Raw genomic sequence first — 16,523 nt, 5'->3', positions numbered from 1 at the left:
ATAATCCAGTATTTTCTCGCTAAACAATACATAATTGTAGCTACTTTTATGACTAACAGAAAGAATCCCTACACCACTCAAAATGCCATAACAAATTGCAGCCGTTTTTTATGAAATAAAACACACTTTAGATAAGAATCGAAATAATATATTTGTGAAGACCAATAGACTAGCCAACTGTAGACTGTAGACTGTAGACTAGCCAACTGTATGACAGATTTATCATTGCCTTGTTTTTGCACTCGCTGGAGCTGTTCTCGTGACAGCAGACTGATGGCCGGTCACGATGATCGTCACAGGTTGGGCTGAGTTAACGAGACCGCTCGCGCGTCATAAGATAACCGCACACTTTCCGGTTTGCATAGGGCAGTATAGACCTATACCGCTGCGTTGACATGAATTTGGGAGAATGTCCCAAGACCTATGCTGTAAAATTCGTCAGATATACGTTGAATAAAGTCATTTATTTGAATATGCAATTTGTGCGTAAAGGCAGCATTTCAACAGGAATGCAGGAATTTCAGGAATTTCACATTCCTGTTGAAATGCTGCCTTTAAGGAAAAGGCTATAGGCCTACACAAATATGTATTTATTAGCCTATCGAAATATATTTTCTTTTGATGTTTTACCTAAATTGTTATTGATTTTTGTTTAAAAATGGTTAGGATTGAACAACACAAAACACATTCGAAAATATTATCTCCATCAATAAAAAACTCGGTACTAAGGCAATATTAAAATTAATAGGCTCTGTTTGATCAAGATGTACAGGAACTGTCATGATTCAAAATAGGCTTGAAGTAGAATATGCGAATATTTTTGATAAAATAATATTCGGTATTTTAATTATTACAATAACTCGTGAAATAGCTTGGGTCTCTATTTCATTGAATTTCGATGCTTCATATAAATCCAGACCTGGCTATAGGCCTTTTAGCCAGACAAATCCGAATTTGTTGACGTCTGGAGTCTTCTGAAAACTACAGCCTCCACCAAATTGGACTAGGATTTGACTCCATGCGTATAGCTTCTACCCTTTCAGACCTCCAAGTATTCTTCCACTTCTTGGATACTGGTAAATTATTATTTATGTTGTTGTTTAGGTGACGAGAGAACATTAGACATTTTTTAGGTGTTTTAAATGTAAGAGACAGAGCAGAGGGGATGGGGACTGAGACGGTCCACATGAGGCTCGCGACCTAATGAAGGATGAGATGCGTCTTGTTATCAACATCACATGTTTGCGCGTGCATGCAGCCCTGTATTAAATTATGGAACTCAGGGCACGCGGGGGAAGAAAGGGAGAATACATGTGTGTGCGTGAAGGATCAGTTCTGTTTTTGGTGGGGTCTGCGTGAGGTGCATTAAAGTCGAAATGGGAGCTTTACATTATGTGTGTGTTCTGGCTTGCACTGTTTTCGTTTCTCAAGCAAATGGACTCAAAAGTAAGTACATTTTTGATAGCTTTTTGGGTTTTAGCTGTGCCCATCAATCAGGTTTGCGGTATAGGATGCTTGGATGCAGATGACGTATCCGGTTTTGGCACACGATTAACTGAAATGATATAGGGATACTTGTTACATTGTTAATTGATCATTGCTATGCGGTTTGTTTTCTATTTGACATTTTCAGCCTATAAAGGTTTATTACTGCACTCTGTCAAGTCTTTCAAATAACTGTAGGTCGAAATAATTTACATTTATATGCCTTTTTTTCAGTTTACCCTGTGGTTTTCTAAATACTATTTACAAGGAAAAGGCAACGCTCCTTTAATTGTTTTCTTCTGACCTTGCTCATCTCATAAGAATTTCAGAGAAGCGCGAGCTGTTATTGCGTTGCCAACGTCCGTGCGCTTGTCCTGTCAGTCACAGTCCCATGAGCCCAATTACACCATTTGCGCGCATGCACCTTGAGATCTGTCCTTTGCATTTTCCAAAGGTTACTTTTATTCAGTATACAACACGACTTTAAATAAAATATTTTCCACTGGTCAGTCCATATCCAGAAAATTACAGTTTATTATGGTTAAGGAAATATACCTTTTTAAACGAATTAACACGATAAACTTACATTAGGGCTCTCACATTAGATAGATTTTCCAAAGTTTTTAAAAGCGCAATTTGAACCATAAATCTATAGGCCTAAATCTCAAAACAAAATTGTACTCTCTCTCCCTTCCTCTTTCTTTCAGCTTACCGGGACATGTTCCCTCACAAGCATTCATTGTCGATGAAGTTCCCGCCGATCCCTGGTTGGAGCCCAGACAGCAACCCGTGGGATGACTATATCTACCCGCCCTTTGGTCCCAAGGAACTAACGCGGAGAAAAGGTGAGCACCTTGTCAAATTATGCAAATAAAGTTTATAACGTTCCCACTTTAAAACATTACAACATTTATGAACTAATTTCACCTCCGGATCCAGGTAAACCCGTCAAAGTGCGCCTGACCAGCGACAGTCCAGCAATCAAAGGTTCTATGGTGTCATTCACTGCCAAGCTGGAGTACCCGCCATGTCAGAAGGAGGACACCAACGGGGAGCTGGTGTGGGATGAGCACTGTCCAGATGGTATGGAGTTGGAGGCCTCAGGTCCTTCCCATGATTGCAAACGTGACTGTCACTGAGATTAAGTTGCAGCAATGAGAAGAAACAGAAAGATGTCATTTTTAACAGAAAAATGACCTAAATTCTTTAGTAAAAGGACAGGTCTGCTGATAATAAGGTGCTGCTGATAATACTGCCGTTGTCCTCCAGGCAGAGGACATGTCCCACTGGGCACACTGGTTGAATCAACGTTGTTTCCAGATAATATAAAGGAAATTACGTTGAACCAAGGTAGAATAGACGTTGAATTTAGAATAGACGTTCTCCTATGAGATAGTTTCAGCTACATGCGAATTGATGGAAAGTTGGAAGATATACAGTGCACTGTTCAGATCGTGTAATTATTTTGGATGAATGTGAAAAGGTAACCTACTTTTTGAAGTGATTTGTTTGAAAATCAGATGAAAGCTGGTTGTGTTCATAGCACATTAAAAGGTGATACATTTTTACAGTTAAATTAAATGTCATAATGACAAAACCCATTTTCAAAATGTGTGCCTCAGTGTGTCCTCAGTCTGGCCTCTGCCTGGGGCCTCCACATTGTATTGTATTGTATTTATTAAGGATCTCCATTAGCTGCTGCCAAGGCAGCAGATACTCTTCCTGGGGTCCAGCAACATTAAGGCAGTTATATATATAATAAAAATATGACATTACATTTTATAAAACCTTTCACAACACATCAAGTGTGTTCTCTCAGGCCACTACTCTACTACCACATATCTACAATACAAAATCCACGTCTACCTATGTGTAGAGTGCGTGAGTTATCATGTGTACAGTTGAAGTCGGAAGTTTACACACACCTTAGCCAAATACATTTAAACTCTGTTTTTCACAATTCCTGACATTTAATCCGAGTAAAAATTCCCTGTCTTAGGTCAGTTAGGATCACCAGTTTATTTTAAGAATGTGAAATGTCAGAATAATAGTTGAGAGAATTATTTATTTCAGCTTTTATTTCTTTCAACACATTCGCAGTGGATCAGAAGTTTACATACACTCAATTAGTATTTGGTAGCATTGCCTTTAAATTGTTTAACTTGGGTCAAATGTTTCGGGTAGCCTTCTACAAGCTTCCCACAATAAGTTGGGTGAATTTTGGCCCATTCAACATGACAGAGCTGCTGTAATTGAGTCAGGTTTGTAGGCCTCCTTGCTCGCACACGTTTTTTCAGTTCTGCCCACAAATTTTCTATAGGATTGAGGTCAGGGCTTTGTGATGGCCACTCCAATACCTTGACTTTGTTGTCCTTAAGCCACTTTGACACAACTTTGGAAGTATACTTGGTGTCACTGCCCATTTTAAAGACCCATTTGCGACCAAGCTTTAACTTCCTGACTGATGTCTTGAGATGTTGCTTCAATATATCCACATAATTTTCCTCCCTCATGATGCCATCTATTTTCTGAACGCACCAGTCCCTCCTGCAGCAACGCACCCCCACAACATGATGCTGCTCCCCCCCGTGCTTCACGGTTGGGATGATGTTCTTCAACTAGCAAGCCTCCCCCTTTTTCCTCCAAATATAATGATGGTCATTATGGCCAAATGGTTCTATTTTTGTTTCATCAGACCAGAGGACATTTCTCCAAAAAGTACGATCTTTGTCCCCATGTGCAGTTGCAAACCGTAGTCTGGCTTTTTTATGGCGGTTTTGGAGCAGTGGCTTCTTCCTTGCTGAGCTTCCTTTCAGGTTATGTCGATACAGGACTCGCTTTACTGTGGATATCAATACTTTTGTACCTGTTTTCTCCAGCAACTTCACATGGTCCTTTGCTGTTGTTCTGGGATTGAGTTGCACTTTTCACACCAAAGTACGTTCATCTCTAGTAGACAGAACGCGTCTCCTTACTGAGCGGTATGACGGCTGCGTGGTCCCATGGTGTTTATACTTGCGTACTATTGTTTGTACAGATGAACGTGGTACCTTCAGGCGTTTGAAATTGCACCCAAGGATGAACTAGACTTGTGGAGGTCTACTTGTGGAGGTCTTTTTTTTCTGAGGTCTTGGCTGATTTCTTTTGATTTTCTCATTGTGTCAAGCAAAGAGGTACTGAGTTTGAAGGTAGGCATTGAAATACATCCACAGGTACACCTCCAATTGACTCAAATTATGTCAATTAGCCTACCAGAAGCTTCTAAAGCCATGACATCATTTTCTGGAATATTCCAAGCTGTTTAAAGGCACAGTCAACTTAGTGTATGTAAACTTGTGACCTACTGGAATTGTGATACAGTGAATTATAAATGAAATAATCTGTCTGTAAACAATTGTTGGAAAAATGACTTGTGTTAGACACAAAGTAGATGTCCTAACCGACTTGCCAAAACTATAATTGTTAACAAGAAATGTGTGGAGTGGTTGAAAAACAAGTTTTAATGTATCCAACCTAAGTGTATGTAAACCTCCGACTTCAACTGTGTGTGTGTCTGTGCCTGTGTGTCTCTTCACAGTACTCTGTTCCACAAGGTGTATTTTTATCTGTTTTTAAATTGTGATTCTACTGCTTGCATCAGTTACTTGATGTGGAATAGAGTTCCATGTAGCCATGGCTCTATGTAGTACTGTGCACCTCCCATAGTCTGTTCTTCACTTGGGGATTGTGAAATCACTAAGTACGCCCCTGCACATAAACACACACACACACACACACACACACACACACACACACACACACACACACACACACACACACACACACAACAGCTGATTACAAGATCATTATACAATCAGCAATTAAGCATTCATAAAAACTGAATAACTCAACATTGAGACATGAAATAGGCTAGGGTGTACTACATTCTGTGAATTGACTGTAATTCTCCCCTCCACTGCCCTATTCAAGCTAACAGTCAGCTTAAGTCTGGCTATGTATTTAACTGGACCTCCTGGCTAGATGACTACGGCTTTGGAAAGTGTACTGACCTGAAGAGATGTAACGTCTTCCCAGATGGGAAACCCTTCCCTCAGAGCAACGACTGGAGACACAAGGGCTACGTCTACGTATGGCACTCCATGGGTAAGAGTCTCACTCAAACACAGTCAATCACCCATAGACATGCACACAGTCATAAACACACATATACATGCACCATGTCCCTCTCCCTGTCCTCCCGGAGGACCTGAGCCCTAGGACCATGCCTCAGGACTACCTGGCCTGATGACTCCTGGCTGTCCCCAGTCCACCTGGTTGTGCTGCTGCTCCAGTTTCAACTGTTCTGCCTGCGGCTATGGAACCCTGACCTGTTCACCGGACGTGCTACCTTGTCCCAGACCCGCGGATTTCAACTCTCTCTCTCTCTACCGCACCTGCTGTCTCGACCTGAATGCTCAGCTATGAAAAGCCAACTGACATTTACTCTTGAGGTGCTGACCTGTTGCACCCTCTACAACCACTGTGATTATTATTATTTGACCCTGCAGGTCATCTATGAACGTTTGCACATCTTGGCCATGTTCTGTTATAATCTCCACCTGGCACAGCCAGAAGAGGACTGGCCACCCCTCAGAGCCTGCTTCCTCTTTAGGTTTCTTTCTAGGTTCCTGCCTTTCTAGGGAGTTTTTCCTAGCCACCGTGCTTCAATCTGCATTGCTTGCTGTTTGGGGTTTTAGGCTGGGTTTCTGTATAAGCACTTTGTGACATCGGTAAAAAGAGCTTTATAAATACAATTGATTGAATTTGATTGATTAGATGAGCTCTATTAAAGGTGAGAAGGCAGGTACTTAGAGATGGAGATCTGCTATTTCTCAAACTCTTTCTGCACTCTGATTCCTCCCTCCATCTCTTGTTCCCTCCTCCCTCCCTCATCTCTCCTTCATCTCTCCTTCCCTCCTTCCTCTCCTTCCCTCCTCTCTCCCTCTATCTCTCCTTCCCTCCTCCCTCCCTCCCTCCATCTCTCCTTCCCTCCTCCCTTCCTCCCTCTATCTCTCCTTCCCTCCCTCCATCTCTCATTCCTCCCTCCCTCCTCTATCTCTCCTTCCTTCCTCCCTCCCTCCCTCCCTCTATCTCCTTCCTTCCTCCCTCCCTCCCTCTATCCCTCCTTCCTTCCCCCTTCCCTCCCTCTATCCCTCCTTCCTTCCTCCTTCCTTCCCTCCCTCTATCTCTCCTTCCTTCCTCCTCCCCTCCCTCTCTCTCCTTCCTTCCTCCTTCCCTCCCTCTATCTCTCCTTCCTTCCTCCTTCCCTCTCTATCTCTCCTTCCTCCCTCCTTCCCTCTCTCTCTCCTTCCTTCCTCCTTCCCTCCCTCTCTCTCTCCTTCCTTCCTTCCTTCCTTCCTTCCTTCCTTCCTTCCTTCCTTCCTTCCTTCCTTCCTTCCTTCCTTCCATTCTCCCTCCTTCCCTCCCTCTATCTTTCCTTCCTTCCTCCTTCCCTCCCTCTATCTCTCCTTCCTTGCTTCCTCCTTCAATCCCTCTATCTCTCCTTCCTTCCTCCTTCCCTCCCTCCATCTCTCCTTCCCTCCTCCCTCCATCTCTCCCTCCCTCTCTCTCCCTCCCCCAGGTCAGTACTCTGAGACGTGTGATGGCTCCTCTTCCACCCTAACAGTGAACACCAGTGACATAATTTTGGGGGCGGAGCTGATGGAGGTCATGGTGTACAGGAAACGCGAGCGCAGGAAGTACAGCCCCCTGGCCACCGACAAGGCAGTCTTCTTTGTCACAGGTGAGTTCGCTATATACACTACGTCTACTCTTCAAGCATCACGTATCTCAATCAGCAACCTTTCTTCCTCCCATCTACTATCCTTCCTTCCCCTTGTACATCTTATAGGAAACTAAGCCCTTCCCCTTGTACATCTTATAGGACACCAAGCCCCTCCTCTTGTACATCTTATAGGACACCAAGCCCCTCCCCTTGTACATCTTATAGGACACCAAGCCCCTCCCCTTGTACATCTTATAGGTTACCAAGCCCCTCCCCTTGTACATCTTATAGGACACCAAGCCCCTCCCCTTGTACATCTTATAGGTCACCAAGCCCCTCCCCTTGTACATATTATAGGACACCAAGCCCCTCCCCTTGTACATATTATAGGACACCAAGCCCCTCCCCTTGTACATATTATAGGACACCAAGCCCCTCCCCTTGTACATATTATAGGTCACCAAGCCCCTCCTCTTGTACATATTATAGGACACCAAGTCCCTCCTCTTGTACATCTTATAGGTCACCAAGTCCCTCCCCTTGTACATATTATAGGACACCAAGCCCCTCCCCTTGTACATATTATAGGACACCAAGCCCCTCCCCTTGTACATCTTATAGGTCACCAAGCCCCTCCCCTTGTACATATTATAGGACACCAAGCCCCTCCCCTTGTACATATTATAGGACACCAAGCCCCTCCCCTTGTACATATTATAGGACACCAAGCCCCTCCCCTTGTACATATTATAGGTCACCAAGCCCCTCCCCTTGTACATATTATAGGACACCAAGCCCCTCCCCTTGTACATATTATAGGACACCAAGCCCCTCCCCTTGTACATATTATAGGACACCAAGTCCCTCCCCTTGTACATCTTATAGGTCACCAAGCCCCTCCTCTTCTACATATTATAGGACACCAAGTCCCTCCCCTTGTACATATTATAGGTCACCAAGCCCCTCCCCTTGTACATCTTATAGGTCACCAAGCCCCTCCTCTTGTACATATTATAGGACACCAAATCCCTCCCCTTGTACATATTATAGGACACCAAGTCCCTCCCCTTGTACATATTATAGGTCACCAAGTCACTCCTCTTGTACATATTATAGGACACCAAGTCCCTCCCCTTGTACATCTTATAGGTCACCAAGCCCCTCCTCTTGTACATATTATAGGACACCAAGTCCCTCCCCTTGTACATATTATAGGTCACCAAGCCCCTCCTCTTGTACATATTATAGGACACCAAGTCCCTCCCCTTGTACATATTATAGGTCACCAAGCCCCTCCCCTTGTACATCTTATAGGTCACCAAGCCCCTCCTCTTGTACATATTATAGGACACCAAGTCCCTCCCCTTGTACATATTATAGGACACCAAGTCCCTCCCCTTGTACATATTATAGGTCACCAAGTCCCTCCTCTTGTATATATTATAGGACACCAAGTCCCTCCCCTTGTACATATTATAGGTCACCAAGTCCCTCCTCTTGTACATATTATAGGACACCAAGCCCCTCCCCTTGTACATATTATAGGACACCAAGCCCCTCCCCTTGTACATATTATAGGACACCAAGCCCCTCCCCTTGTACATATTATAGGTCACCAAGCCTCTCCCCTTGTACATATTATATATAGGTCACCAAGTCCCTCCTCTTGTACATATTATAGGACACCAAGCCCCTCCCCTTGTACATATTATAGGACACCAAGCCCCTCCCCTTGTACATATTATAGGACACCAAGTCCCTCCCCTTGTACATATTATAGGACACCAAGTCCCTCCTCTTGTACATATTATAGGACACCAAGCCCCTCCCCTTGTACATATTATAGGACACCAAGCCCCTCCCCTTGTACATATTATAGGACACCAAGTCCCTCCTCTTGTACATATTATAGGTCACCAAGTCCCTCCTCTTGTACATATTATAGGTCACCAAGCCCTTCCTCTTGTACATATTATAGGTCACCAAGCCCCTCCCCTTGTACATATTATAGGACACCAAGTCCCTCCTCTTGTACATATTATAGGACACCAAGCCCCTCCCCTTGTACATATTATAGGACACCAAGCCCCTCCCCTTGTACATATTATAGGACACCAAGTCCCTCCTCTTGTACATATTATAGGACACCAAACCCCTCCCCTTGTACATATTATAGGTCACCAAGTTCCTCCTCTTGTACATATTATAGGACACCAAGCCCCTCCCCTTGTACATATTATAGGTCACCAAGCCCCTCCTCTTGTACATATTATAGGACACCAAGTCCCTCCTCTTGTACATCTTATAGGTCACCAAGTCCCTCCCCTTGTACATATTATAGGACACCAAGCCCCTCCCCTTGTACATATTATAGGACACCAAGCCCCTCCCCTTGTACATATTATAGGACACCAAGCCCCTCCTCTTGTACATATTATAGGACACCAAGCCCCTCCCCTTGTACATATTATAGGACACCAAGTCCCTCCCCTTGTACATATTATAGGACACCAAGCCCCTCCCCTTGTACATATTATAGGACACCAAGCCCCTCCCCTTGTACATATTATAGGACACCAAGTCCCTCCCCTTGTACATATTATAGGACACCAAGCCCCTCCCCTTGTACTTATTATAGGACACCAAGCCCCTCCCCTTGTACATATTATAGGACACCAAGTCCCTCCCCTTGTACATATTATAGGACACCAAGTCCATAGTCAGGTGCAGCTTTAGCACTTTGCTTTCACTTATTCAATCAATTCTGACTAGCCATAGAAGGAGGCTAACATTACAGCCACAGGCCTGCTCATGGCTTTGAGCAAGAAATTGACTGTCAGGAATTAAATGGACTTGAGATGGGGATAGTCATGTTTTCCCATAGGCAGGAGGCCAATATATTATTAAATGTGTGCTCTGCTGTAGCCTACATTCATTTATTTAATTTGAAGTTTCATTCTGATATTGTGATATTTGTTCTACTGCGACATTGATGTCTTGTAAATTATATGACATTGGGGTGTTGTAAGCCCCACAGCTGAGTGTGTGCAAATGCATATGACTTGTGTTCTACAGTGATGTAAATGTCGCTGTACATTGATGTCTAGAAAATGAGGCTATAAGAATTTTGGACTTGTGTAAACCCCACAGCTAATCTCAAGTGTGTGGGTTTACTGCAGTGACGTCTAAAATGCTTTGAATTAATCAGCACCTTGGAGAGTGCTGTCCATTTCACCACCATAGACAGTAGGCTACTTGGCTGTTTACTCTGTGTGCTGCGCTGCTATGTTGAGTTTGTTACTTTTTTTCTCAATATGTTCCGGTACCTCATACCCCCCCCCCTCACTATGGGTGTGTTCGTAAATTCAGAGTGTTGTCAGATTATCTGTTGGTAAATTAAGAGTGTTTTGCTCATAGGGCGCTCTGGCCGATGAGTAGGGTTGATCCGAGCGTTCTGACCTCACAGCGGCAGTCAAACACCCAAGCTAACTAGCTAAAGTTAGTTTGCTAGCTAGCTACTTCTGGACACAAATGAGAGAACACCTCACTCTGACCATTTTAACCTCTCTTGCAGAGCTGGTTAGGCAGTTTTCATGTTATCCAGAGTGTTGGTGACTGTAACTGTGCTGCTGGCAACGATTTCATAAATTATTTTTGCTGACATTCACTGACACCATTCATATTCTATTGCTCGTTTGTAAATTCATCAGTTATTCTGCGCTCTGGTACACTCAGACGTGAGTGCTCTGAAATCGGAGTAGATAACCAGAGAGAATTTACAAACACACCCTATGTGTTCCGGGACCTCCCGATTTACAAATGAAGCACTGGATACAGATAGATGAACGGACGTGTCATGTCTGAGGGTTTCTCATTAACCTTTATCCATCCACAGACAAGATCCCAGTGGCTGTGAATATTTCCCAGAAGGCATCAGCCAACCTGTCGGACAGCGTATTTGTGCGTGGCGAGGAAGTTGTGTTCAGTGTGTCTGTTCACGACCCTAGTGACTACCTGAAGACCGCAGACGCCGTCGACTACATCTGGGACTTCAAGGACGGCAACCAGCTGGTCACCCATAGCAACGTAGCCACTCACTCCTACAGTGCGGTAGGAGATGTCAACGTGAAGCTGAGGGTGGAGGCGACGTTCAAGATCCCATGTCCTCCGCCCACACAAACTACAGGTAAGCACACTTGGGTCACACACTTCACTTCAGTGGATATTGCAGGTACACAAACCTAGAAGTACATAGTACACATTGATGAGCTCCATCTTTCACCATACTACTGGCCCTCCAGCCTGGAATAAGGTATGCCCCATTGGAGGAATGTTGTTTTAGCTGATTGCGCTGCAGTCCCATGTCCGTCTTTCTTTTTCTCTCTTCTCTCTTTTTCTCTCCTTCAGCGGCCCACACACCTCCCCCTGGCACTCACGCCATCACTCGCAAAATGGAGACAACCCATGGTTTTGGTAAGAATGACCTCTGTAATGTGTGTTGAATAGAAGTGTCTGCCAGAGTGTATGAGGAAGTGTTTTCTCTTGTGAGTTTAGTTCTATTCAGCTGACATAAACTGTCCAAATTCCACTGTCTCGTTTCCAGTGCCAGTCACCACTGCCAGACCCGCCTCCAACACACCTGTTCCTATGACTACAGGCTTCCCGACAACAGAGCCCCTCCCCCCGACGGTTGCTGACGTGACCTTGGCGCTGTTCAACCCGATACAACTTTTTGCACAGTTCTTGCTAGCTGGCCCCACCCCCATGTCCTTGCCCACTAGCCCTACCCCAATGTCCCTGCCGGCTGGCCCCACCCCCATGGCCCAGCTCCGCTACGCACATCTGGCAGGCAATGATTGCTTCCGGTACTTCTACGGAACATTCCAGACCAACATCACCATTATTGGTGGGTGGATGAGGATATAGTGTGTCTCAAATGGCATCATATTCCATTTATAGTGCACTACTTTGGGGCCCATAAGGCTCCCATATGTCTCTGGTCAAAGTAGTGCCCTATATAGGGAATAGGGTGGCATTTCGGCCATAAACACTCTCATAGGGGCAAATACTAAGTTCCACTGGCCAATGTCTACACAAATGTTCACTTAATCATGCATTGATGTCAATGGGAGTGGAAGTTAGTATTTGCCCCATTGTGAAAAGTCTTCAATCCAAGCATGTTTTAATCACTCCATCCTTGCCTTACCCAATCACAGAACCCAAGCACTTCATCAACAGCCAGCCAGCCAATCGGATCCTGGACGTGTTTGCTTCCAAGGTCACCAACACTGACATAAGCTTCCTGGTCAAGTGCCTGGGCAGGTGAGTGGAACACAATTGGATGTGGCTAAGGCAACCCTCAGACATGTTTTTGGACTAGTGAAAAATATAATTTGTAATGAATATTAACCCACAAACCACTGCATAGTTGCCCCATCCATCTACCATAACCACCCTCCTCTCTCCTCCTCCTCTCCCCCTTCCCCAGCACTCCCACCTCAGCCTGCACCATCGTCTCGGACCCCTCTTGCCAGCAGGTGAGGAACATCGTGTGTGATGACGTGCCCCCATCGTCGGAGTGCGAGGTGCGCCTGCGGAGGACCTTCCTGGAGCCAGGGACCTACTGTGTCAACATCACCCTGGAGGACGCCAGCAGTCTGGCCCTCACCATCACCACCACCATCACCATAAGCAACACTGACCCTGACACACCCGGTAGGTCACAGGGCTAGACCCTGGGGTCTTATTCAGGTTGAATCCCAAATGGCACCCTACAGTGCATTCGGAAAGTATTCAGACCCCTTGACTTTTTCCCAATTTTCTTACATTACAGCCGTATTTTAAAATGGATTAAATAGTTTTTTTCCCCCTCATCAACCTACACACAATACCCCATAATGACATCACAATACCCCATAATGACATCACAATACCCCATAATGACATCACAATACCCCATAATGACATCACAATACCCCATAATGACATCACAATACCCCATAATGACAAAGCAAAAACATGTTTTTAGAATTTTCTTTAACATTTTATTTTTTATTATAAAAAATAAAAAGCTGAAATGACACATTTACATAAGTATTCAGACCCTTTACTCAGTACTTTGTTGAAGCACCTTTGGCAGCAATTACAGCCTTGAGTCTTCTTGGGTATGATGCTACAAGCTTGGCACACCTGCTCTGTCAGGTTGGATGGGGAGTGTCGCTGCACAGTTATTTTCAGGTCTCTCCAGAGTTGTTCTATCGGGTTTAAGTCCAGGCTGGGCCAGTCAAGGACATTCAGAGACTCCCGAAGCCACTCCTGCATTGTCTTGACTGTGTGCTTAGGGTTGTTGTCCTCTTGGAAGGTGTACCTTCTCCCCAGTCTGAGGGGCTGAGTGCTCTGGAGCAGGTTTTCATCAAGGATCTCTCTGTACTTTTCTTCATTCATCTTTCTCTTGATCCTGACTAGTCTCCCAGTCCCTGCTGCTGAAAGATATCCCTACGGCATGATGCTGCCATCACCATGCTTCACCGTAGTGATGGTGCCAGGTTTCCTCCAGACGTGACGCTTGGCATTCAGGCCAAAGAGTTCATTCTTGGTTTCATCAGACCAGAGAATCTTGTTTCTCATGGTCTGAGATTCCTATAGGTGTCTTTTGGCAAAGAGCAGGCTGTCATGTGTCTTTTACTGAGGAGTGGCTTCCGTCTGCCCACTCTACCATAAATGCCTGATTGTTTGAGTGCTGCAGAGATGGTTGTCCTTCTGGAGGAACTCTGGAGCTCTGTCAGACTGACCATTGGGGTCTTGGTCACCTCCCTGGTGGTTCCAAACTTCCATTTAAGAATGATGGAGGCCAATGTGTTCTTGGGGACCTTCAACGCTGCAGAACATTTTTGGTACCCTTCCCCAGATCTGTGCCTCAACACAATCCTGTCTCGGAGCTCTACGGACAGTTCCTTCGATCTCATGGCTTGGATTTTGCTCTGAAATGCACTGTCAACTGTGGGACCTTCAATAGACAGGTGTGTGCATTTCCAAGTCATGTCCAATCAATTTAATTTACCACAGGTAAATCAAGTTGTTGAAACATCTCAACGATGATCAATGGAAGCAGGATGCACCTGAGCTCCATTTCCAGTCTCATAGCAAAAGGTCTGAATACTTATGTAAATAAGGTATTTCTGTTTTTAATTTTAATACATTTGCAAAACATTTTAAAACCTGTTCACTTTTTCATTATGAGGCATTGTGTGGAGATTGATGAGGATTTTTGTTTTATATAATCCATTTTAGAATAAGGCTCTAACAACAATATTTGGGAAATATGAAGTGGTCCTTATGCACTGTATATACTGAATAGTTTGGCGTATGGATGGGCCCTGGTCAAGGTAGATCACTATATAGGGAGTAGGGTGCCATTTGGGATACAATGTTGTGAATGTGTATAAATCCACAGCCATAGATGGGATTTTCATTTTGAAGTTTGTTTCGTTTGATGGTATTGAGGCACAGTTTACACCTGATATTAAAGTGGTTTATTTCTCTCCCAATCTCATCCCACCTCTCTCCACTTCTTTCCATTCCTCACCCCTTTGATTCTCGACTCCCTTCGATTCATCCCACCGCTCTTTCACTCTGTCAATTTCCCTCACATTTTTGTCTCTCCCCCCATCTGTTTGTAGAGTCTAAAGCTCCTCATGCTGCAGAGGTTGTCCTCTCCTCCAGTGCTATTCTGGTAGCCATCTTTGCCTTCACTGCCTTCATGGTCTACAAGTAAGTCAAGCCACTCAGTATTCCTTGTGCACACTCAGTTTCCCTTACTCATCTCTCATCTCCCCCACTTCATCTCTTTCCCCTATACCCCTATCTCTGTCCACTCCTCCTCGTCTCTCCCTCTCCCCCTCCTCCCTCACTCTCCCACCCCATCTCTCCTCCCTCACTCCCCCACCCCATCTCCCCCTACCCTCCATCTCTCCTCCCCTCACCCCATCTCTCCTCCCTCACCCCATCTCTCCTCCCTCCCTCACTCCCTCCCTCCATCTCTCCTCCCTCACCCCATCTCCCCCTACCCTCCATCTCTCCTCCCTCACCCCATCTCTCCTCCCTCACCCCATCTCTCCTCCCTCCCTCCCCTCCATCTCTCCTCCCTCACCCCATCTCCCCCTACCCTCCATCTCTCCTCCCTCACCCCATCTCTCCTCCCTCACCCCATCTCTCCTCCCTCCCTCCCCTCCATCTCTCCTCCCTCACCCCATCTCTCCTCCCTCCCTCCCCTCCATCTCTCCTCCCTCACCCCATCTCCCCCTACCCTCCATCTCTCCTCCCTCACTCCCTCCATCTCTCCTCCCTCACCCCATCTCCCCCTACCCTCCATCTCTACTCCCTCACTCCCCTCCATCTCTCCTCCCTCACCCCCCTCCATCTCTCCTCCCTCACCCCATCTCCCCCTACCCTCCATCTCTCCTCCCTCACTCCCCACCTCCCCTCCATCTCTCGCTCCCCACCATCTCTCGCTCCCCTCAGTCTTATCTCTCTCCTCTTCCACCTCCCATCCATCTCTCCCTCATCTCATTTCCTCTCTCTGCCCTCCCAGGCGCTATAAAGTATACAAGCGGGTGAGGAGGACCCTGGTGGAGGACGCCAGTGGCCATGTTGGTGTTGGGGGTCGTATGGGCCGGCTGAGGGAGGTAATATTCCCCACCAACGAGGAGAGTCGCCGCCTGCTGTCGGACAGACACCCCATGTAGACCCACCAATGGTACTACAGCCACAGGCTGCAAATTTGGGGTGTGAAACATTTTGAAAGGTGCAGATAGAAATAACTGGATTCGCTTTCACACCTGACAGACAAGAATATCTGTTCTACACAATACATTTCTATCTCAATGTTCTGTAACTTTATATAATCCTTAACAGGCCCCAGGATTTTTACTCAGAGGTTCTTCAGTACCAAGTTTAATTTTAGCGCGTTCATAAATGCATCACAAAGAAGATATCTATCTATACCAATAACTAAGAGAACTAACAACTGTTAATAAGATAGCAAGAGGAACATTTAACTTTTGATAATGAATATGAAAATACTAATGCCTTTTCTGTTTAGTTGACTTTGTTGTAGAAAGGTATGTCTATAGGAAGTCTACACCCCCCTTGGATTTCTTCACATTGTGTGTTACAAAGTGGGATTCAAATGGATTTCATTGTCATTTGTCAACAGCCTACACAAAAGGTATATATTTTAAAGATGAATGAAAAATAAAACACTAACATACCTTGA

General features: G+C 45.2%; 1 protein-coding gene across 2 annotated transcripts; it reads left to right on the top strand.

Moving 5' to 3' along the window:
- Positions 1 to 1,156: 1,156 nt before the first annotated feature.
- LOC110487976 (protein QNR-71) lies at positions 1,157 to 16,523 on the top strand. 2 transcript variants are annotated; one of them, XM_036971474.2, is made up of 12 exons: positions 1,157 to 1,446; positions 2,193 to 2,330; positions 2,425 to 2,568; positions 5,455 to 5,628; positions 7,106 to 7,267; positions 11,145 to 11,435; positions 11,657 to 11,722; positions 11,853 to 12,155; positions 12,466 to 12,571; positions 12,738 to 12,964; positions 14,929 to 15,019; positions 15,840 to 16,523. In XM_036971474.2, the coding sequence occupies exons 1-12, from the start codon at positions 1,377 to 1,379 to the stop codon at positions 15,991 to 15,993; spliced, it is 1,926 nt and encodes a 641-aa protein (XP_036827369.2). In that variant the 5' UTR covers positions 1,157 to 1,376; the 3' UTR covers positions 15,994 to 16,523. The 2 variants fall into 2 exon arrangements, with proteins under 2 accessions (XP_036827369.2, XP_090083724.1); XM_090227598.1 differs by having other exon boundaries at positions 1,291 to 1,446; positions 5,455 to 5,975.

The sequence above is a fragment of the Oncorhynchus mykiss genome, chromosome 30 (assembly GCF_057628025.1).
Source record: "Oncorhynchus mykiss isolate SJ-2025 chromosome 30, ASM5762802v1, whole genome shotgun sequence".
In the NCBI taxonomy this organism is placed as follows: Eukaryota; Metazoa; Chordata; class Actinopteri; order Salmoniformes; family Salmonidae; genus Oncorhynchus; species Oncorhynchus mykiss.
The sequence above is the reverse complement of the archived record's forward strand: the minus strand, read 5'-3'. Positions and strand labels throughout refer to the sequence as shown.